This window comes from Mustela lutreola, chromosome 8 (assembly GCF_030435805.1).
Source record: "Mustela lutreola isolate mMusLut2 chromosome 8, mMusLut2.pri, whole genome shotgun sequence".
Classification (NCBI taxonomy): domain Eukaryota; kingdom Metazoa; phylum Chordata; class Mammalia; order Carnivora; family Mustelidae; genus Mustela; species Mustela lutreola.
In genome coordinates this window covers 26,954,211-26,978,414 of record NC_081297.1, presented here as the reverse complement: position 1 = coordinate 26,978,414, position 24,204 = coordinate 26,954,211, and the positions used below count along the sequence as shown (strand labels likewise).

The window sequence follows — 24,204 nt, the reverse complement described above, 5'->3', positions numbered from 1 at the left end:
AAGTCAAGCAGAGAGAGTCAATTACCGTATGGTTTCACTTATTTGTGGAGCATAACAAATAGCATGGAGGACATGGGGAGTTAGAGAGAAGGGGGTTGGGGTAAATTGGAAGGGGAGGTGAACCATGAGAGACTATGGACTCTGAAAAACAATCTGAGGGGTGTGAAGTGGCGGGGGTGGGGTGGGAGGTCGGGGTACCAGGTGGTGGGTATTATAGAGGGCACGGATTGCATGGAGCACTGGGTGTGGTGAAAAAATAATGATACTGTTATGCTGAAAATAAATAAATTTTTTTAAAAAAGGTTAATTAGGGTTACATGTGATCATAAGGGTGGGGCCTTAATGCAGTAGGATCAGGGTCCTACTAAGAAGAGGAAGGGATGCCAAGGATGCTCTCACACACAGAAAAGGCCATGGGCGGAAACACAAAGATGGCCATCTGCAGGCCAAGGAGACCTCAGGGGAAACCAACCCTGCCTCCAGAGCTGTGAAAAAATAAATTCTTGTTATTTAAACCACCTAGTCTGTGGGTATTTCACAATGGTGGCCTCAGCAACCAATAGGGTCCCACAGTTAAAAACTTGTCTGAGGTCCAAGTTCATGCTTGGGGGCAGCAGAGACTTCATTCATTAACTCTGGTCTTGTTTCAACAATCTCAGAACATGTGTTCAGATTTTGGATGCCTGCCTCATTAACTATTATTGTATAACAATGGATTTGATTCGTTTTTATCCCCAATTCCTGGAAGGTAGTCTCTATATCCTTGGAATTTCCCTAGTAAGGGAGTGTCTTGGATATTCACAAAACACACCTGACTTCATTTTAATGAGATGACTCAGAGTGGGGTTGGTCACCCCCCATCACGTGATTATCGGGCTGGGGCTCTGCGTGGTGTGCCATCAGCCTAATCTACAATCTCTGGAGACTAGGTCCAATCACAGGGCCAACGATTCCAACTGTTGGTGGAATGTAAAGCCACTATAGAAAGCAGAATGGAGGTGACTCAAAAAAATCGACCTGCCATCTGACCCAGCAATCCCATTTCTGAGTACACATCCAAAGGAAATGAAAACACGGTACTAAGGAAATATCTGCACTCCCATGTTCATGGCAGCAGTATTCACAACAGCTAAGATAGGAAAACAGCCTGAATGTCGGTCGATGGAAAAATGGATAAGATGTGGCGTACACACACACACACACACAATGGAATACTATTCAGTTGTGAAGATGAAGTCAAGCCTGTCATTTGCAACAAATGTGGGTAGATCTTGAGGGCATTATGCTAAGTGAGATAAGTCAGACTTGTAATAACAACATGTAAATGTACCAAATCAACATCTTGTATACCTTAGACGTACACAATGTTATATGTCATTTTATTTTTTTTAAAAAAGCCTATATAATGAAACCCTAATAAAATCTCTGTGCAGTGAGGCTTGGTGGAGCTTCGTGGTTAGTGAACACATTGATGCACCAGGAGGGTGATGTCTCTCTGGGGAGAGGGCATGGAAGTTCTGCATTTGGGGTCCTTCCAGACCTTACCCCTTGTGCCTCTTCACTTGATGGGTCTGGGTTTATATTCTTTATGATAAAACTGTATAATCACGAATATCATGCTTTCCTGAGTTTTATGAGTCATTCTAGTGAATTATCAAACTGGGGGTCATGAGAACTCCCAGGGTTACATCCAGCTGGTCAGAAGTGCAGGGAGCGTGGGGATCCTTGAACTTGCAACTGGTTTCTGGAGGGAGGGTCACCTGGCTGGGAACGTGTGTGGTCTGCACTGAGTCCCCGTGCTTAGTGCCAGAACCACGACGCCACCCAGCACCCATCCACTCTCACCTACTCCCTCAGCACAGGGCACTGTATCAGCTGGTAATTCGGCAACCAAAGGCTTTGTCAGTTACAGATTGGCTATTATTACACAGCTAAACATGTGAAGACGGAGGTGTTGGGAGGTCAAGGAACAACCAACCCCAAGACTGCCTGAGCTTTAGGAAATAAAATGGTTATCCCAAGAATAATCACTGGGGAATTTGTGTCCCATTCTTATGTCCCCCTTTCTCTTTTTCTATGGATCACCTAGTTCATATATTTGGATTCACTGAAAAATAGTTCAGTTGTTCCTTCTGTCGCAAATAAATGAAGATGGAAGCCACACACTGAAGAAAGGAGAAATTTTCATTTGATAGCTCTTCGTGCATTTGTTCATCTGGTTAACATTGATAAACTTTTTGGTGACAGCAGTTACCATTTACTGGGTACCCATGACTAGAGTACTTGGCTCTGTTATCTGTACTTCTCATCACAGTCCTGCAAGGTAGTTAATAGAATTCCCATTTTAGCAACAAGAAAGCTGAGGTTCGTCAAGGTAAATATTTCCCAAGGCCACATACTGTCTGGGTGGGAAAAGAGAGCCAGGATTCAAACTTGGATCTGATTTTAGCCTAAGCGTGAGCTTGATCACATCAATGGCTCCTAAGCCCCAGAACACCTGTCCGTTAGTGGTACGACAGAAAAGTAAGACTAATATATGTAATTTTTTATACATTTAAATGTATCCCATTTAAGGACTTTTTAAAAATTGTTTTCTTATTCTTTTGATCTGTTTCTCTTTTTTATTATACAGATGAAGATAAAAGCAATCTGCAAAGTTTTTTACTACCCTTACTCGGCATAAAACAAAACTTCCAGTCCTACTTTCCCTTTATCTTTAAATTTTCTAGTCACTTAAAGGCCAGTCTGGGAATCACAGTGGCCCTAGCAGTGAACCATGGAGGAAAACTCCAGAAAGGTGAGCCTCAATACTACCGTTTGAACGTAGAGCGGGCTGGGAAAACATATAAGCTCCAGAGGCTGACTCTATTGAGTCATGTTCTGGCTCTGTTCAGGGTGGAGCCTGAGAAGTTGCATTTCTAGCATGTTCTTGATGAATGCTGATGCTGCCCACCCAGGACCACGCTGTGAGAATCACCGAGTTAGCCAATCACATGAATCCTACCTCCCTTGTCAGGGACTGGTCCAGACAGGACAAAATGACCCAGCTACAGTCTGGGGTAGAGCAGGGACAGGAGGGACAGGGAAGACTATCTGAAAAGGTTTTTTTTTCCCCCCATGAGAAAAAGAGTTAATGTGAGGAGCAACTCCCTTTCCTCCTTTCCAACACTGCTGTGTCAAAATGTGGCTGGAGCCAGCCAGCCCCGTGACCACGCTACCTGTGGCTGGGAAGCACACACATCAGGGAGCCCGCAGATTTTCTTTAGAATTGACTATGTTTTCATTTCACTGTGCTCAAACGGAGTGAAGCTGAAGGGAAAGATTAGTATTTCTCTTCATGCTTCTGAGGACAATTTGGTGAGGACACTGCTGTTGAACCCAGAACTCTGGGGCAGAGTTCCTCCCCAAGATTTATGTGTTGTGTGGGGGGCGTGTACGCATGTGTTTGAGACAGCCAAATGAATGTTGAAGGCATCCTGCTACCACAGTATTCACGTGTGTGTGTGTGTGTGTGTGTGTGTGTGTGTATAAAAGATATTATTAATCCCCCAAAAGACGGGTGAGAAGGCGGTGGTTTCCCCATACCTCTCTGGCTCTTGCCAGAGTAAAATGTGGTAAAATGATGCAGAGAATGGAGGTCATCTGCAGGATAAGAGCAGTTCATTCAGATCTGTGCAGTGATACCTTATGTTATTTTATAAATCACAAGCCCTATTATAAGCAAGGAAGGAAGGCTAACGTAAAGGCTGACAAAGGATTTTGATAATGCCGACATATGGCCCACTTTGATGTTGTAATATATCCTAGGCTCTGTCAACAAGGTAAAATATAAGAATCATTGTTTGGATCTATTGCCTCCCTCAAAAGGGCTCTGCATGAGATGTTAAAATCTTCTTTCCTTAAAGAATAAAATTTGGACCGGTTTTGAACTGGCAGCCAGGCCTCCTGGGAGCCATGAGGTTCTCCTGCATTTCATCAAAGGCTGCTAGGATCCAGTAGGCTTGGGGAGGCCCCTGTTCTTCTAAGTCTCACAGAGTTGCACTGAACACATCTAAATGCCCCAAATTGTCCACCCTGTTGTGCACTGCAAAATCTGGCTAGCAGGCCGCAACCTTTGTGAAAGATCCAACCCCTAATGGGAAACAAGCGTTCGTACATGAACTTGAGAGCAGTTGAGTTCATGAGTAATAAGCTGGGAAACCAATCACTAATTTGGGCACAAGGGAAAGAATCTGCCTTCAGTCCTACCCTCCCGCATTATCACAGCCAATACGATCCTTCTGTATATAATTGTGCACCAGCGTCACTTTAACATGAAGCAGTAAGGCTGGGGTCACTCATCAGATACTGGGCTGCACCTGTCAAAAAAAATTTTTTTTTTCTATTTTGTCTCCAAATATGTTAAGTGATTAACATGCCTTGACATACTTGGAGGTCAAAACTGAATTCACTGATCTAGATGTTTTCGGTATTCTGCATGAACACATGTCCGTATACATCCTGCCTGTCCTCACATGACCTTGTCTTAAGGATGACTTTGGAAGGATTAGCATTGTTAGCCAGTGTTTAGGGAAACATTAGGGGATGATGTGTAGGGAAGCCCAGAAGGTGAAGCCCAGAAAGTGAAGGCATTTGAGAATCAACCCATCACAGTCACATGAACTTACATGAAATTCACAAATACACCACAAAGCCTTGCACAGAGTCATCATGTGACCAAATTACTAGGAGTGATAGCCCGGGAAATTATGCAGCATTTCCCTCCAAGGTCAGAGGTAGTTTATGATCCCATTCTATAGATGACATAGCAAAGGCACCCGGCTTGTCCAGATTACCACAGCTACTAAGTGGTCTAGCCTGGACACCTGATGCCAGGCTAAGGCAGTGCCTATGAGGTGCCAATTAGTCTGCTGAGCACTTCCCATGTTCGAATCTATGAATCCTAATCACAACTCTAGGATGCCAGTAGTGTCCATTTACAGATCAAATCACGGCAGGAAGACTGCAGACCTTATCCTTCTAGGGTTACAGATAAAGAAACTGAAGGTCAAAGAGGTTGGGTAATTGGCCAAGGTGATGGAGCTACGAAGATTTGGAGTTAAGAACCCCATGGCTTTGGTCAATTTTGAATTTTGGTCTGGTTTTGAAGCCAGGCTGCCTGGCTCCAAAGCTTGTGCTCTTAGCGTGCCGAAGTCGCTCTTACTCACATGGCCTGAGTTACATGGCCTGATCTGAATCTGGTCTCTACTCTTCGCTAGCTAGGCCACTTTGAATATGTTATTTAACATCTCTGTGCCTAAATTTCTTCATCTGCAAGATGGGAACAGTGACAGTTACCCACCTTCTAGAGTTGTGGAGGTGACTATCAGCTGATGATTTAGCATCTAGGAAGCACTTAGAACAGAAAGAAGTGCTCAATTAGCTAATGGATGATTAATCACTACGCTAAAGTTTCTCATGGCATTTAAAAGATGGCTTATGTAATTAAAGTTTGATTTACACTTAACTGTTCAGGAATGCATGCATTTACATAAAGCAAGGCATACTTATATTTTTCGTCACCTGCTCTCTATCTAGAACAGTGAGTTCCAAGCCCGGAGGGGTGTACAGAGACGTCTCCGGGGAATCGTTGGAAGAGGCGGTGGGCGGCAGGTTGGATTCCAACCTCCTCTACTTACGTGTACCAGACAGAGGATTCTACATGTAAGAGAAGTTGGAGAACCACTGGTTGCAAGGACTACTGTGGGGTCATGGGATTGCTTCTGTCCAGGACCATGGATATAAGTCCCCGCAGTTATAAAATGCAGGACGCCAGTTCTGTTGGCTGAGGCAGGCAAACAGGACCCCCTAGGGCACACCCAGAGAGGGGACAGTGAGAGACAACATTACACTCTTCATGTCTTCAATATATTGCTCTTGTAAGAAGGACCAGTCAGATTATGGAGGGCCGTGAGAGTCTAATAGAGGAGTCCAAACCAAATGAACTACTGATTAGAGACATGTCACAAAAAGGAGTCCTTTCAGAAGAATAATCTGGCTGTGTCATGCAGGTCCGATTGGAATGGACAAAGCATGGAATTACAGAGGTCAGTGAGGAGGCTGCTGTAGGACTCCACGCAAACAGCGGTGACAATGTCAAAGCCAGGTGGTGGTGACTGTCTATCTAAGGGTCATGGGAACTGGAGAAAGAAAGAGACCTGGCCACACATCAGGATAGGGATGGAGTCAAAATAGGAGCCTGGTTGTCTTGGCAGAGTGGGGGGCTCCCCTTCAAAGAAGGTACAAGAAGAGAATGATGTGGGCTTGATGAGGGTGGGGGTGTGCGCTGGGGGTGTGGAGCGCAAGCGGCCACCTAGGTGGTCACTTACACATACCCAGCAGGCAGCTGAGGTGCATGACTGGGGCTTGGGTAGATCTGGAAATCTTCCATGTCGCTTGGATGGCAAAATCATTAGTTCTATGCTGGCCTTCGTGACGGAACAGGAAAACAGAGAGCATGAAGGGCTCTGGGGCAGGCCCACCGGGGTGGAAGAGCCAGAGAAAAATACACAGCAGCTGAGATTCCCCCTGACTCTTCGATTCCTTGCTCTGCCACCCCTGGCTGCCTGACAACTCTGTGTTTCTCAGGAGAGCTGTTTGCCTCTTTCCTTCCATCTTCAGGAGGGGTGGGACAAGGAGCAGCAGGGTTTTGAGAATGAACAGATCTGCTCTCCTTACAAGGGAGGACAGGGTGCTGCTGGCACAGCTGTACCCAGGAGGCGGCTGTCCCAACCAGAGGAGGGAGGGAAAGAGAACGCACAGCCCACTGCAGGAAGAGGAACCACCCCACCCCTGGATTTGTAAAAAGTCTTATGGCCTGAGTAATTTCTCCACTCTAGACAGAACCTCTTGCCCCAAAGAGAGGTTCTCTTAGGTCTGCAGTGCCCACTGGTAGACGAATGGAGATTTACCAAATGAGCAAGGATCTGAATTGAGCAATGAGCCAAACACCAATCTGTGAGTTATGGATAAAAAACAAAAAACACCCAGATTTGCTAATTCCCAGATTCCTGTGATGCCATCCCTTCCAGATGGCCCCTTTTCTCTCCAGAGCCATACTCTTCTTAGGGGTGTGTGCATGTGTCTGTGTCTGTCCTCTAGAAACACAGCTACTCCCATTTTGCGGAACTGCACTGTGTGTGTTAAATCTGTTTTAATCCCTTTACTCCCTGCTCCACCTTTCTTATCCCCCTCGAACAGAGAGATGAAAAACTAGGAGCCCCTGGTCTGCAGCCATCTCCCGAGAGTCCTCATCTGCCAACACTCCTACTGGGCTACTACGGAGAATATGTGGAAATGATTTAGTAAAGGGATCAAAGAAAAAAAAATAGTAACTCAGCAGTGACATCAAAGCGAAAATATAACATCAAGTTTCTGGAGGGTTGTTCCTAGAAGGCCAGGAGCTGCATCGTCTCCCTCTCCTTTCCTCATTCTCCTTCCCATGTGGTGTGTGAACCATATGAAATGGTCCCTTCTGGGGGCGCCTGGGTGGCTCAGTGGGTTAAGCCGCTGCCTTCGGCTCAGGTCATGATCTCAGGGTCCTGGGATCGAGGCCCGCATCAGGCAGGGAGCCTGCTTCCCTCTCTCTCTCTGCCTGCCTCTCCATCTACTTGTGATTTCTCTCTGTCAAATAAATAAATAAATAAAATCTTTAAAAAAAAAAAAAAAAAAAAAATGGTCCCTTCTGTAGGACAAACTTGGTTCCCAATCGGCCATTTAAATGGCTCCAACTAATACATTTTCAAACTGGTTAAAATTAGCATCCAGGGAGAATGGGGGTGTGGGGGGTGTTCAGAGGGAACGTCCGGTGGGGGAGGGGAACGGAGAAGGGGTTGTTGCTCAGCAACCAGATCCTGGACAACCCCCACCCCTCCAACCAATGCCCCAGACAGCCTCTTCCCCTTATCCAGAGCACAGACGAGCTGTCTGGTCCAGGAGCTGTGAGCACTTTTGTGTTGCGGTGGGGGGGGGGGAGTGGGGGGGTGCGCGGCGGTTCCCTGGATGATTGCATCAATCTGCTAGATCCTGACACTCCTCCCTCCATCACTGCCCCACAGGGAGACTGAGAGTCTCTTTTGTTCTCAACCAGAGCGCTGCTCACCAATTTCTCGGTCACAGCCCTCGCTGGTGCAAAGGGAGATGTACCGGTCCCTCCCTCCTTGCCAAGAGGGAGACTCGCTAGCTGCTTGTGTCACCCAAGGCTATGCGTTCTGGACTATTTCTCATTCCACCATGCCACTAAATGAACGCCAGATTACATGCAGAGCTAGCCTTGTGTTACCTGCCTTTCGTCTATACCTTAACGTTGATTTGCTTCGTCACGTGCCTTTAGAATGTTAAATATGACCAGCCACCCCCAGGGCTCGGAAAGACATCTGTCTGGCTCATTTGGGGCAGGACCCAGCTTTGCAAAGAGGAGCCGAAGAAAGGATGACGGCAATCGTGGTGAAGTTTGAGGTCAGCCCAAAGCAGTGCTGCCCATTTCATGAGGCTCTTGTTTCATGAGGCAGCCTGTGGACTGGGAGGTCCCGGACAGAAGGTTCCTCCCACGGAGTCCCTCAGTCTGTTTCCAGTCCCTGCACATGGCTCCCCGCATGCACGTGGCTGACCCCGCACCTCCTGGTGAAGTCAGACCAGACAGGAGCAGATGGCAGACCCAGCTCACGCTTCAGCAGGCAGGCCAGCAAGCCAAGCAGACCACCCTTCCCAGTTGAGCAGACAGAGGATCAGCTCTGTGTTTTTTTGTTTTTTTTTTTTTTTTCTTTTTTCTTGGCCACACGTGCTTTGGGGGAATTCCTGGTTTACTTGGTAGAAAACAGTACCTTCTTTTTTTCTTTCTTTTTTTTTTTTAATGGAAGAACATCCTTATCCACAGAAGCAGCTGATGAGGGAGGGAGGGTGAGTGTGTATGTGGGGGTGTGCACACACACAGAGAACCCCAGTCTGCTCATTTATTCTAGTAGCACTATTTATTCTAATAGCACAGATTTTTTATAGTTGTTTTTTTTTTTTAAGCCCATTATGGGCCAGAATATTCACTTTGTCCTCCATGCCGCTTGACTCAAGGACCATAGCAACTTACTGAACCTCTAAGAGGGAGTATCACCAGCACGGTAGTCAGACAGAGAAATGATCAGAAGGCTCTAACTGCTGTGGCTTGTTTCTTCCACACCTGATGCCTGGAGGCGGACACGTGATGTGGAAATCCGTCAGCACGGGTGTCCATGCTCAGATCTTCACCAGACAGATGAGCAGCTCAGCTCCTTAAGACATGAAATGACCTGGGCAAGCCCATCTTCGGTTCCAGACTTGAGATGGGGGTCGGAGCCTCTAATTCCAGTCATTTCCGAGGCTGGTGCTGGGGGTCAGCACAGTGGCCATGTTACAGGGGAACTCTCCCATGTCCCGGGTCTTTATTATATATATTTGCTACAGTGCAGTGCTAGGAGGTCAGGACGTACTCTGTGTTCAAGCTGCATAGACTACTACTACTACTATGTGACCTCAAGCGAGTTATCTGACCTTCCTGAATTTGTTTCTTCATCTGAATTATCACTGACTTTACACAGTCAACATAAAAATTAGATAAATAAGCCCCAGCGACATTCTATAAGGAACTATAAAGTATGATCATTCTTGCAGAGGACATCCAGCATTGATCTGGGTAATCTGACTATGTCCACAATCTTTTCTCTTGTTAAATGATCTTCTCTCTACTCTTTACAGATAGCTGTCCAACAGAAATAAAATGTCAGCCACAAACATGAACCCAATATGAAGTAGTCCTATTAAACAAGTCCGTGACTATTTTCACGGACATATATTCTTTTACCTAATTATTATACCCCCCAAATATTTCATTTTCGACATGGAATCATCAATATAAAAATCCTTAAGAAGATGTTTTACTTTTTGTTTTCATAGGAAACCTTCAGAACTGGGTGTGTATTTTACACTTCGGGTCCGTGTGGATGGCCCACATTTCAAAACTCCCATTGCCTGACAGAGTCCAGCTTTAGATCCTTCCTAATGTTTCTGTCCCACTGGCTTTCTCAGAATTAGGGACACTGTGTCATGTACAACAATAACCCAGCTATGATTTCTCATTCTCCTGGAAAATAGCTGAGGTTTGAGCCACTTCTCAGAATCACAGGACACTCTGTTCCTCTATTTTCGCAGAAGTGGATGGTGGTGAAAGGGCTGCCAATGGCCACTGAAAGCCTGGGTCAGACCCGACAGTCCAAGGATGTTAGTGACATCACGGGGCAGCTTCCCAAACAAAACATAAAGTGAGGCAGTTGAGGCAGTCGTGGGGCTGGAGAGAATTGCAATTTGTAAAGCTCTATCATCACAGGGAAGAATTCCTGCCAACAGAGCATAACATCTACTCATCTATGGGGTTTGGGCAAAGCCCTGAAGTGAGAAGGCCCACATCTATTTTCCTTGTCCTGGCATGTCTTCCTGTGAGAAAGGAGGCCACGTAATGTCATAAGCCTCAAGAGAACCTAATAAGGAAGAGCCACACCTCAGCCATTCCAATCAAGTGAAAATCTATTCTATTTTTAAGAAATTCAAGAGAAAGAGCCTGGGATTTTCCTTCCTTATTAACGGCTTCCAGGACTCCATCTACTGACCCCCACTGTCCGGAAATTCTTCCCAGTCTTATTTAAATTGTTCTCACTAAGGCTAAGGCACATTTTCCTTTCTTGGCTTTCAAAATGCTCACCTAAATATTCAGGGGGAAAAAATGGAGAAATTAACTTTAAAGGAATAGCCATATGAAGCTAAGACTTGAGGATTTTACTACAAAACATCGAAGACACCCTCTTAGCTGGCTACAGAAGCATCAGGAAGTGGCTGACAGAGAGACATGCATGATGGCAGACTCTGTCATTCTGATGCAGGCTTTTTTGAGTACATTTCGAATTGGTTGAAACAATTTTGGGCAACAGGGCAAATGACACCATTTCCAGGCTGGATGGGAGGGCGATGTGCCTGGACCCTGTCACACATTGGTGACAGAGGATGATGGAGGCTTGGTTTTGTTGCGGAAAGCTCACATCATCGTTCCTGCTGTCCTTAAGTGGAATTTAAGGACTATGGAGTCACGTGGTAATGCTGTGGGTACTGGGGACCTGGCTGTGGATTTTGAGATGAACTTTTCAAATATCCAATCCCAGTATGTACACGCTTGACCTTTGCCCTTTCCTCTGTAGGGGTGACGTGGGATTTACTCAGGGCAATCAGGGATTTGGAAGGACAGATCTGCTCAATCATCTCAAAGGGCTTTGTAAGCATTAAATGTTGGGATTATGGCCATTTTGCTCTCTCACCCGAAAAAAGGGAAATGCTATAGTCACAGGGACCAGGTCTACACAGGAGAAAATGGTCTGTGCGGGTGTCTGGTCACCAGAATCCTTCTGGTGGGAGGGAATCCTTGTTAGCTGCTGACTCCAGGCCATCTGGGGCCTCTTTCAGGCTGTCGGAGTTTCGTGAGGTGTAGCCTTTGATGCAGCTCTTACCCTAACAGCGGCTGAAAAACTCGATGTCCCACCTCTGCCACTATTTCAAATTGCAGCCACCCCTGAGTAAACCCGCTTGCCCCTCTGTGGGAGAGAAACACTTCCTCCCAACCTGCCTCTCCGTCTTCCAAACCTTGTCGGGTCCACACCTACCCCAGCCCAACTCCGCATCTCCAGATTGCAAGACTGAGAAGAGCTTTTCTTCATCTCAGGCATGTTATGAATACTCTGAAATTGTGCTTCGTGGCAACATCGACAAAACCATCTGCACCTACTGTACTTGGGTGACTCAAGAGTAAATGAATCTGCCAGGTTGTCACTCTGTAGATTTACGGTATCAAAAAGAGAAGTATGGGATCCAAATGCTTTGTTCTATGAAACTAGCATGGGTCCAAATGAACCCGAGAGAGGGATTCCCTTTAGAAAGGGTTTTGTCAAAAGAACATAATCCAGGACAAGGGAACTTTGTAGAGGAGAAAGAAAAGTCATGTTTAACTTGGTGTTTATCCAATAGTTTTAACCTTGCTTCTCTATGTTTTGCTGAAGTCTGCTTTGTAATCATGCCCAAAGGACTTCAGAAGTGTTCCCCCCCTTTTTTTTATCTATAGTGTTTTTGTGCTAAACAAAATCCCCTGCCAAGCAATTCGTTCTACGACAAAAAGTCCTTTGGGAAATAATACCAAGGCATTTTAGGATTAGTCCTTTCTTTCATTCCACAGGGATTTGTTTAGTGACATTTGTGCCAGGCATTGGGCTGGGTGCTGGGGATACATGGGGATCATGATGGAGACCCTGCCCTCTAACCGTTGGTGGCTCTGGACAACAGAGTAAAGAGGCAGGGACAGTGAGCTGTGACACTGAGCTGTGATAGCGCCGTGAAGGGTGAAGGGGGCCTGTGGGGGAAAGTGCACAGGGAGGGAGAACATGGGGGTAAGAGTGTCTTCTAGGCTGTGAGATGGAGGCTTAGCAGAAACCAGCCACAGGCAAAGGGATGCCGGTGCAGGAAGCAGAGTTCTAGAAAAAGGGAGTAACACATGACGTGTGTTCTGGAGGGGGAAGGCAGAACAGGTCTTCTCTTGCTTGCCCTAATTCAACATCTTCTGGATTGTGAAGGGCTGAGAACAGCCTTCCAGAGGCGCATATAGTAGTAACTAAATACCTTTTCTGTGATTCAAGTTCACTTCCAATGTCCTGGTTCACCTCTTCCTGGGGAAGGCTGGCTGACAGACCATAACTTCACTGCCACTTGAGGTTCCATTTCCTGTTTCAGAGAGTGGCTGCTTTCTAAGCCTCTAAGTGTTGAGATATATATATATATATATATATATATATATATATATATGTATATTTTTAAAATATTTTATTTATTTATTTGACAGACAGAGTTACAAGTAGGCAGAGAGGTAGGCAGAGAGAGAGAGAGAGAGGAGGAAGCAGGCTCCCTGCTGAGCAGAGAGCCCGATGTGGGGCTCGATCCCAGGACCTTGGGATCATGACTTGAGCCAAAGGAAGAGGCTTTAACCCACTGAGCCATCCAGGCCCCAGATATATATATATTTTTAAAAAGCATCTAAAAAACACTGGACCACTCTCCTATAAACTCTTTACGCTGATTCTTAACAACTGAAAGCTCTAAGTGCTTTGTCAGTGATTTTGCGGATGAGATCTCGCTCACTTTACAGTTGTCTCCTGCCTCACCTCACCCCCCAAATCCCAACCACAAGTTTGACTTTTAATAAGACTGTAAGTCTTGGAATCAAGCCTAAAAAGAACATAATCCAAAACACTGAAGACTTCTGTACTCGTGGGTAAATTAATGACAGTGTTTACTGGTAATAGTAGAAAACTATTAAACAAAGCAAAAAAAGCCTTAGAAGTGCCCAAATGAGTGAACCATTAGATAATAATGGTATGTCCATTTTTGTAATTTATGCTGATATTAACAAAGATGAACTTACAGTAACTTGGGAAAAGCCAATGAAAGACGATGTTAGATGGAAAAATAAAATAGAATTACACACATTATGATTACAACCACATAAGAAATAGGAATCTGGAAAATACTGGAAAGAAATGTGCTGAAATGAGACTAGTAGGTAAATGAGTGGGCTGTGATTATGAGCTTTTTCCTACTTACTGTTTCCTACATTGCTTTTATAATTTAAAGCTAATTGAAAGTATTAACGCCTTTAAGTTATTAGCAATTCAAATATTTTCAAATCCAAGCAGTATGTACAAGGGAACATGACATTAGAGTATTTCTATGCAAATCTTCCCATCATGGCAGTATCATTCCCCCACTCCAGTGAATGAGCATAAAGGTGTTATTTCAACCTAGTGATGAATTACGTATTGTTTGGCAAAATGTTCTGGATAATGAGGGGCACTGCTCTAAGAATTTGATAGACGTTCGAGAATTTCAAGCAAATATAGTTCTAAAACTTGGAATCAAACAACAGATTTGGAATTAAGGTCTTTAAATCAAGTTGGGCAACTTTATGATTCTTTGGAGCTCTAGGTATAATGATAATTTCTTTTGAGAACAAATTAAATAAGGCCAGGGTCAGTGATTCTAATACTGCTCTGATTTCTCTGATTTCGATGGGTGGGTACAAAGTTTGTAGATGGACTGACAGATCTCCTGAGTGTCCACAGAGACATAGGTATTCAAGAGTGATACATTGTGGACACAGGGGATGGGGGTTATGTTGCTCCTGGAAGGGAGCCAGAGCCAGGAGATTGCCTCTTCTTTCCCACACCTATGAAGGATTCACTTGGAAACAGCAAATTGTTTTCCAGTCCTCTCTAAGTAGGGAAGACGTGCATCAGTTACAGTTGCAGCAGGAGTCATTTACATTATATTCCAGTTAACTCCTGCAAATAACTTTCTGTGCAAATAGAAATTGCTGATGGCAGCTGCAGAATTTCCTTTTCTAGAGCTTTGCAACAATAGGTTAGATATACATCTGGCCTTGAATGCCTTAGGCGTGGTGTACAAAGAAACAGAATGAACAAAAATAGCACTCACAAGCACAAAAATACCATGGTGTGCCGCCCTTCTCTCCTAGATTCTACCAGATGCCCATTTAAAAACCACTTCTAGGGACGCCTGGGTGGCTCAGTTGGTTAAGCGGCTGCCTTCGGCTCAGGTCATGATCCCAGCGTCCTGGGATCGAGTCCCACATTGGGCTCCTTGCTCGGCAGGGAGCCTGCTTCTCCCTCTGCCTCTAGCCTACCACTCTGTCTGCCTGTGCTTGCGCTCTGTATCTCTAACAAATAAATAAAAATCTTTAAAAAAAAAATAAATAAAAACCACTTCTATCCTCTGCCCACCCATTGGCTGAATTGAACTCTGAACCACATCAGCCTCGGAAGAAACTTAGAACGTTGGCCAAAATCAGTTACCTGTACTAGCAGTTCCAGCTTCCTGTCATCAAGAAGATGTACTTGACATCGACGGCCCTCCGTCATCTACGAAGAAAGACAAACGATGGTCACTGAGAGTCTGACAGCCTGACACACAGCAAACGAACATGGCCCCTGGGCTGGGCACCACCAGGCACCATCCCTTGGGCAAGATGTCCCCCGAGGATGGAGCTATACAATGCTAAGAGCTGGCAGGACCAATTTGTTCATTTGTTCCTTCACAAATATTTATGGAGCCCCTTTCTGTGCCAGGCACCATGCTGGGAGCTGGGTGTACAACGACACATAAGACAAGGTCCCTGCCTGCATGGAGCTTACATTCTTATGGAGGAGATAGGAAATAAATTAGCAAACACATTCATAACCTAAAACCAGGCTGTGATAAGTGTTCCACGCTTTAATCATTCTTCCATTCAATCATCTCATCACCACAAACTGGGGACAGACTTCAACATCCGAGCTCCACCACCTCGTTCCTCTTACAGAGCACCCAGGAGCAGACTAGCACTCCTCTGGCAACTGCTTCTGATTTCTGTGAAGCTTCTTTCTCCACAGGATTTCTGTGTTACTCATTTATTACCTGGTCCCCATAGTGTTTTCCCCGGTGACAGAGGAACCTGGGAGCTGAATGTGCACAGCTAAACCTGACTCCTCACCCTTGCCCCTTTCACTACGCACACCGCCGCCAGTGTAAGGGAGGCATCCAGACAGGCATCCTCGGGTCTTGGCTGCAGGCCTTTGGACAAGGGTCTGTTCATCTCTGCAGCCCTGTCTCATGTACAAAAGTGAGTGGGCTGAGCCCAGGAGAGTGCAGCTGAAATGTTTAATCACTGGCTTTCTGGACGGAAGAAGCCTTCATTTGTAGCATTTGCTGGAGCCCTGGCAACACTTTCAAAGGAAATCTTTTCAAGAACGAGGCTTCCCATCGATGTCAGCTGGCCACCACTCCAACCCAAACTTGTCTTGCTGCACTCCAGATAGCTTCCCTGGGTTTGATTTCAAGCTAGTGTCCTGACAACATATCTCCTACACATACGGTAACCTTAAATAACCCCAGGGGCATGGATGAGAATAGAGTCAAATAATCAGGAAATTTTCCAGGCATGAGTAATGGGTTTTGAGTTTTTATTACCTTTGTTTTTAATATAAGGTACTTACCTCTAAATTTAGAGAATTTCATTTTAATAATGTTTATGTTTTTACCACTGGCACACGGAATTCCCAACAACGTACCAATGGGCTCTCACAACAGCTAAGAGCTGGTTCTGACACCACTGTCTGGACCAGAAGACCCAGAAGTTTCCGTCTAGCCCTCGTATTCTTCTATGACTCTGTAGCCCCCTCTGAAACCACCTTCTTTTTGCCCACCTAGCATCCACTTCGTGCAGATCAAGGGGAGGGAAGCACGTGGGCAGATCCTGGCCCTATCTCCATGCCCAGCCATCACAGTCCCTTCTGATGAGCACTTTCTCCAGGAACAATACAACAGATACCATCTTCTCTTCCTGTTCAACAGGGATTATCCTCTAATGATCAGCATGTCCAAAGCTGGCATGAACTCCTGTAGGAAAATTCTCTTATTCCCTCCTCAGAAGAAGCCAACCTCTCCAACTACCATCAAGTCAGATTTCCCTGGTTATAGCATCTTAACCAAAACAGCACACGTGCTTGGATGGGGCCAAAATAAAGTCTCTTGAATCTGAGTTATAAGAATAACTTGGCAGACCCCAGCTCTGAGAGAAAACACCAAGAGAAGTTTTACATGCTCACAGGCTCTCCAACAGAGGTTAAAATAGAGTTAAAAACCAAGGAAACCAGTCCAAAGGTCTGTCATTTTGCACATATATAAGCTGAAGCTGGTGGCCATGGATGTGAGATGCATCTATGAAAAGTCCTTATTCATTCTTTGGACTCCTAACTTTAGGTGTTAACTGCCTTAAAAGGAGAAAGGGCTCAACTTCGCACATAGGAGGCATCTTAGCTGACTGACTTCATTTAAAAAATCCGTCAGCTTCAAAAAACAAACAAGTGGGACAACATCATAATAAAATGCTCAGGCACCTGGATGGCTCAGTTGGTTAAGCGTTTGCCTTCAGCTCAGGTCATGATCCCAGGGTCGTAGGATCGAGCCCCACCTTTGGGCTCTTTGCTCAGCAGGGAGCCTGCTTCTCCCTTTCCCTCTGCTCGCTCTCTCTCTCTGACAAATAATGAATAAAATAAAAAAACAAAACAAAACAGAAAACTCCTGCACAACAAGGGGAATCATCAACAAAATGAAAAGCAAGCTACTAAATGGAAGATAATACTTGCCAGTTATGTATCTGATAAAGTGTTAATATCCAAAAGATATAAAGAACTCAGATGACTCAATAGCAAAACCTCACACAATCCTATTACAAAATGGGCAGAGGATCTGAACAGACATTTCTTCAAAGAAGACAGAGAGATGGCCAACAGACACATGAGAAGATGCTCGACATCATGCATCATCAGGGAAATGCAAATCAAAAATACAATGAGCTATCAAACTCACATGTGTTAGAATGGCTATTACCAAAAAGACAAGAAATAACAAGTGTTGAGGGAAGTGTAGAAGAGGGAAGCCTCGCACACTGCTGGTGGGAATGTCCATTAGGGCGGCCATGGTGGAAATCAGTACGGAGGGTCCTCAAACAATTAAAACTGGAGCCACCACGTGATCCAGCAATTCCAACTCTGGGTATTTACCCAAAGAAGAGGAGAGCATTCATTCAAGGTAAGATAAATGCACCCCCATTTTCAAGGCAGCATTCTGTACGATAGAAAAAACACAGAAGCAACCTTAAGTGTCTACGGGTGAATAAACGGAGAAAGAATATGGGGTGTGTGGGGCGCCTGGGTGGCTCAGTGGGTTAAGCCTCTGCCTTCTGCTCAGGTCATGATCTCAGGGTCCTGGGATGGAGCTGCACATCGGGCTCTCTGCTCAGCAGGGAGCCTGCTTCCCCCTCTCTCTCTGCCTGCCTCTCTGCCTACTTGTGATCTCGCTGTCAAATAAATAAATAAAATCTTAAAAAAAATATGTGGTGTATATATACAGTGGAGTATTACTCAGCTATAAGAAAGGAGGAAATCTCGCCATTCGTGACAAGGATGGACCCTGAGGGCATTATGCTAAGTGACGTTAAGTCAGAGAAAGACAAATGCTCTCATAGGTGGAATCTAAACAAGCAAGTAAACAAAACACACAAATTCATAGATACAGAGCCCAGATTGGTAGTCACCAGAGCTGGAGGGCCAGGGGGCTGAGGGAAACTGGTGAAACGGGTCCAAAGTTTAAAAGGTACACATTTCCAGCAGTCAGTTCTTAATGAGGGCACCCAAGGTTACCAAGTGGAAGTTCAAGGAAGAAAAGTGCTATAACCATCCAGCATTACTTTGAAATTCCTTGAAAGACATTTATAACAGGTTTCAGAAAAGTTTCTGAAGGGTGGGAAAAGAGGAGGATTTTTTTTTTTTAAATGCTGCTGTCCTCAGCGTCTTTAGAACACAAAGTTTTGAGCTTCCTTTATTGTACAAGATTAAGGATATTAAACACGTTCTTGACTTCCTTAACCACATTCTAATAAATTTGACAAAAAAAAAAAAAAAGGGAAATTGGTACTGCCAAGATATTACTGGATCAAATGATGTTTTAATTGCAATGAAAGAGGTAGGACATCATTTTCCCAAAATATTTCAAAGCACACAACACATGACATGACTTTGAGTTCATACCCCATACCTCAGATTTACTGTGAGGCTCTCATTTTCATCTGAAAAATAAAATCCTCCTTCCATTAAATAATCTCACCTTATCTGCTCAGCAGTTGAAGGAATTAGCTATACATCAAGATGTTAACATCTACTCAAAGTTTTCCAAGTTTACTCTTCTCTTCCAAAAAGCTTCGATTTTCAGTCCCGGGGAATTTATTTCTAAGCATGTTCCCTATTTGAACAGGGAATTTCTAAGCTGCTTCCCTTTGGGAAGGCAAAATGTCCCTGAAAAAAAAAAGGGGGGGGGCAGCCCAGAGCAGGGTGTCCAAACAGAGACTCAACTTTGAATCATCATGTTTTTGAACGTACGCCTTTTGTTGGACGGCACCGCTGTGTTTTTTTTTTTTTTTTTCCCCTCCAAGCAGGGGCGGGGGGAAGGGCAGTCTGTCCTTCCATACTGAAAGAAGACTAGAGTATCCTGTTCTCATCAGTTCAGAAAAGGTTTACCATTCTGGGTGTGGACTGGGAAAGAGTGGACATCTGTAGCTTTGTCTGGCTTTTCAGGCATATTGAAATTTTCTTTTGAATGCTAACAATTGTAAAATAATACGGCTTTGCTTGTTTTCATCTTCAGCTGCTGAGACACAATTGCAGTGTTGCCCCCCCCCCCACCCCCAGAGGAAAGCCTTTTGGAGAACAAGGCTTCTGGTAGATGTCAGCTGGCAACCACTCCAGCATAAATCATTTCGCTACAATACAATTCCATACCAAGCAGAGGCCTGCTAAAGGTTCTGTGATTTTCAAGGAATATATGGCCAAGTGTTATTCTGGAAGTGAGGTGTCCATCCCATTGACCCAATTTTGCTGTTAAGAGGCACACTGAATCAGGAAGACTATTGATAAACAGAGAAATACATTTCTGCTACTAGATTAAGGGAGCATACCAGAATATGAATTGCTATGTGTCCTATTGAGGCAGCCAATAAAATTATCGTGCACTTGGACTGGAATTGGGAGGCAAAAATAAAATAGTTGATGTGCTAAGGAAGTAGGCATAGCTCCCGCCCATCCCATCTCAATACTACTAAAAGCTTTGTTGTTGTTTTTGTTTTTCCCAGTTAAAAAAATGTAAAAAAGAAACTTTATCTAGAAAAATGAATGACAGTGTTTGAGGTCACCTATAGGAAATGGATCCTGAGAAGCTTTGTTCCCAATAAACTTGTTTTAGATTGCCTATGTTTTTAATGTATCAAATCAGATTAATTAGTTTACAACTAAGAATTACAACTGTCACACAGGGTCAAAATACTGGAGATGAAAGGTCTGACACATTCTCTCTCCACAGGTGAAATTAATGGGAAGTCAACTGCGATCAGAAGTCGCTCAGGGAGCACAGAACTATGTCTGAGAGCATCCTTCTCCACTATCCTGAAGTCTTCCTGTTGGTGGAAGGAACCACTGTCCGAATGTGGCAGGGGAGTCCCCCCTCCAAGTCATTAGTAAAAAACAAATAATAGGGACGCCTGGGTGGCTCAGTTGGTTGGACGACTGTCTTCGGCTCAGGTCATGATCCCGGAGTCCCGGAATCGAGTCCCGCATCGGGCTCCCAGCTCCATGGGGAGTCTGCTTCTCCCTCTGACCTTCTCCTCACTCTCTCTCTCTCAAATAAATAAATAAAATCTTTAAAAACAACAACAACAACAACAATTAATAACTAACTAGCAATGACAAATACCCACCCTCCCCAACCATGAGGATTTTCGGATGCTTTACATGGAGAAGGGTAGACTACCAAGTTCAGCACGTGCAAACATGTTTTATTAGGAACATTTTCTCTTCAAATTCAAAACTAAGCAAATCCCATTTTTAATTATGCTTTGTATTATCATCCTTTTCTCTACAGAGCACCTCTCCTGCTCTCTCCCTGTCTCTCTTCCTCCTGCTCTTCTTCTCTTTCTCTCTCTATCACTCTCTGAGCCACTACTTGGATACCTCCCTCTCCTGTTACTTGCCCTTTGCCAAGTAAGTTACACACTATGGTACACACACCTAGTTCCACTATGGATGACATTTTCGTTGAAATCTAGTGCAGTTGTACGAATGACTATAGGGGCACTGATTCCAAGCTTAGCAATGCACGTGGCTTTCAAAAATAAAAACTTACAAAATATTTCCTAAGGCACGTTTAGACGGAGACGGTTATCCCTCAAGCACCGGGGAACAGGATGAGGGCAGGGTGGACACTGGGAGGGGAGGCTATGTTCACAAACCGCAAACAGAGCTTTGAACCCAGCTTTGAACACACCCACTTGGTGCGTCTGCGTGCATAGTCAGGCACTGTGCTGTGACTCATATCCATTTTGGAGACAGTAACTTTCTGAGACAACAAAGTAAAAAATATTAAAGCCTCACTAGGATTGTATAAAGGGAAGGATTAAAATTTCCAAAGCATGCTTTATTTAAAAAAGTTATTAATATTCCCCCTTCCCAAGCCTGAAATCCTATCTTTTAAAATTCTACCATCAAATAGAAAATTCGGATTTCAAAAGCCTCCAAGCCAAGGTCCAGACAACACAGACACAAGCCTCCCCTCCTGGACTGGTCCATGAAACCGCCGGGCAGCCCAAGGCAGCTGGATGGGCGGATGTGCTTCGGCAGCACCTCACAATCTGCCCTTTGACCCTGGGCCCTTCTGCGGCTCAGAAGGAAATTCCAGAAACATGACTACAACTTCCCAGTGCAACTCACTGTTAGAGCGTCTGCTCTCAGGGTCACCTCAACATGTGACTGACATTCCTCTCTCCACTCTGGTTTCCTCTCACACTAACGAAGGCCCAACAACCCAGCGAAGGTACCAGAAAGTCACAGGCTCATGACATAAAGCTATCACATCCAGGAGTGATGTGATATGCGCACAGTGTTCTCAAGAAATGCAACTCACAGTAAATACACAAAAAGGGCTTCGGGCAAATTAAAATTTACTGAAAATACCCATCCTTTTGCTGCTGCTCACATCTAACTTGTACCATGGAGATGCCAGACAGAATAAACTATTAAATGTAAATAGTAAGAATAAACTATTAAATAATAATAATTATTAATTAATTAATAATTAACATTAATAAATATTAATAGTAAGAATAAACTATTAAAATGTAATATTATAACATTTTAACAGGCATGAGGAGGCTCTGCCTCCCCTTTAAAGGTTAAAGGTATTTTGCCCACTTTTATTATAATTATCCCCATAGTCAAGCCTACAATTTTTGTCTTGAAGTGACATCATATTAAAATAACACAACTGGGGAAGGAGACACATGGTGCTACACACCAGAGGTCCACTTCAGAGAGAATGACCTTATCCCTATTTCGCCCTATGTCCTTTGCAGATTGTTTCATCTCTGTCTCTACCACTAGTCTCCTGGATTTAAAGGAAGGACACACAGGCATGTCCTTGATGCTCCTGGCTGCTGAATACACTTGTGACTTATCAAAACCAGAGGAAGGTGATTAAGTAAGCGGCTCCATTAGAAACAAAATCACAAGGCGATTTGATGGATTACAAAAGGTGAAAAAGCCTTGCATTCCCCAAAGCTCAACCTTCCCCAAGTTTGCATCTGATGAGGTCACAAGCAGGGCTGGTGTTTTACCAGAGGATCTTTGGAAAACGTGTTTTAGGGCCATGGTTGCTGAGATCCCATTTCTGCCTTCTGTACAAGGAACCGGTGCTTCCTCTGATAATGCAGGGAGAGAAGTCGTGGTGTCCTGGGTGCACTCAGGGCTCGGGGGCTGTGCAGGGCCACTGCTCTGGGGTGGACCTCGGGCCTAACATCTAGAGGATGAGGAATGGACCCAGACAGGTGAGTGGTAAGAACAGCCAGGGAGCCCCAGTGATGAGTTTTGTGATTCCAGGACAGAGGGACTCGGGGTCAGCGCTAAGCTGCGGAGGAGGAAGGGAGGAAGGGTATTCTTCCCACCTTCCAACAAGGCCTTACCATTTGAGGACAAGCTGTTGATGTGGAGGTGGGACAGATCTGTTGCAGATGTAGAAAGACAAGGTGGAGTCTGTGCCACCCAGGGCCACCATGGGACAGGCCATCATTGTCCTCTGTCTGAGGCCAACCATTTTGAGGACACAGTCAGGAGGACTCGGGCGCCGGGAGATCCAAACACGGGCTCCGCAGGCTGCCTGTGTACCAACCCCGGGAGCAGAGCGGGAAGCTCACTCCCATGACCCATGTGCATGAAGCATCCAGGGTTCTGGAAGGCATGGAGCTTTCTGCACCTCCTTCCAACTAGCTAGATGCCTAGAGAGCAGTAACTGGATGGCCCCACTTGGGTTCTGCTAGGGGACCTTCTGCAGACAGGCTCTCCTTTATCTCCGCATATGACCACCCCTGCCCCCGCCCCCAACACCTATGGCCTTCTGCCGCCCACACTCTCTGCATCTGCAGCTGAAGTCTCTGAAGACACAGAGAGACTTCAGCCTCTCAGAGGGAGAAGGAGAGCATGTGAAATACCCAATCAGGCCTTATTCCCTGGTCCACGGCACAGGGACAATCACAGCACCGCCCTGTGAAGAGGAACTAGGTTAATGCAGGGAAAGTGTGGGCTCTCTGCTTGGTGCACAGCAGGCTCTCAATCAATATTACCTTTAGAAGTTTCCAGTCCAGGAATTCAAGACTCCTCTGAGCAGGAGTGTCAGAAAGCAGACGGTATACCTCTCCCCCAGTGCCCCAATTCCAGGATGGCCTCACGGCTGAGGCTTTCTGCCCACTCACACAAGACTTTTGGCTATGTGGCAGGGTGGGTGGGGGGACCGGTGTGGACAGGCTTCATCTGGGTGGCAGTCACCTGCCCTGAGCAAGTGCCAGGCCCTTCTGGAGCAGAGCTCTGTGGGGGCCTGGCCATCCAGAGAGGGGGGCATCTCACCCTGATAGAGGCCCAGGCCAGCCTGTCCTTCTCCCCAGCCACGGCAGCTCCCAGAGTCATGCCGGGAGAGCCGGCCATCACCAACAGAGAGCTGATATGAGGAACATAGAGTAGGCTGCAGAAGGGAGGCTGAGGAAAGTCAGCACGTGACACGTGGGCAGCCGGCTCTGCCAGACCATAGTCTGCAAGGTCAGTGGAAGAGATCAAAGTTCTTGCACCTGTTTCTGTGGGCAGGTTCAGGGTGTGATTCTTACTCACACACTGTTCACAGCACAGGTGTCCATGCAGACAGGCTTTAAAGGTGGCTGAGTGAGGTATAAACCCCAATAAAACATAACAGGCCAAGAAACAACAAGAACTTACATACCCAGCTAACACCTCACTGTGCTCCTGGAAGTAAGGACAGATGCAAGAAAATGATATGTTCTTGGCCGTGTGGAGTTTTAGACTTAGTAGCTTAGTGGCAGAGCCGTGGGGTGGAAGGAAGATGCTTCTTCCAAAGGAAAAGGTAAATATTTAACTCTTTCTTTGGTTTGATGACTGTACTTGGAAT

At 45.3% G+C, this 24,204-nt stretch overlaps 1 protein-coding gene across 10 annotated transcripts in view; it reads right to left on the bottom strand.

Moving 5' to 3' along the window:
* The window catches only part of FRMD4A (FERM domain containing 4A), a 609,448-nt gene that overhangs the window by 173,168 nt on the left and 412,076 nt on the right, over positions 1-24,204 (bottom strand). For all 10 annotated transcript variants that reach the window (XM_059184088.1, XM_059184090.1, XM_059184094.1 and 7 more), the window contains one exon: positions 14,967-15,032. In XM_059184088.1, the coding sequence (XP_059040071.1) occupies positions 14,967-15,032 (66 nt within the window). The remainder of the gene's footprint in view (positions 1-14,966; positions 15,033-24,204) is intronic.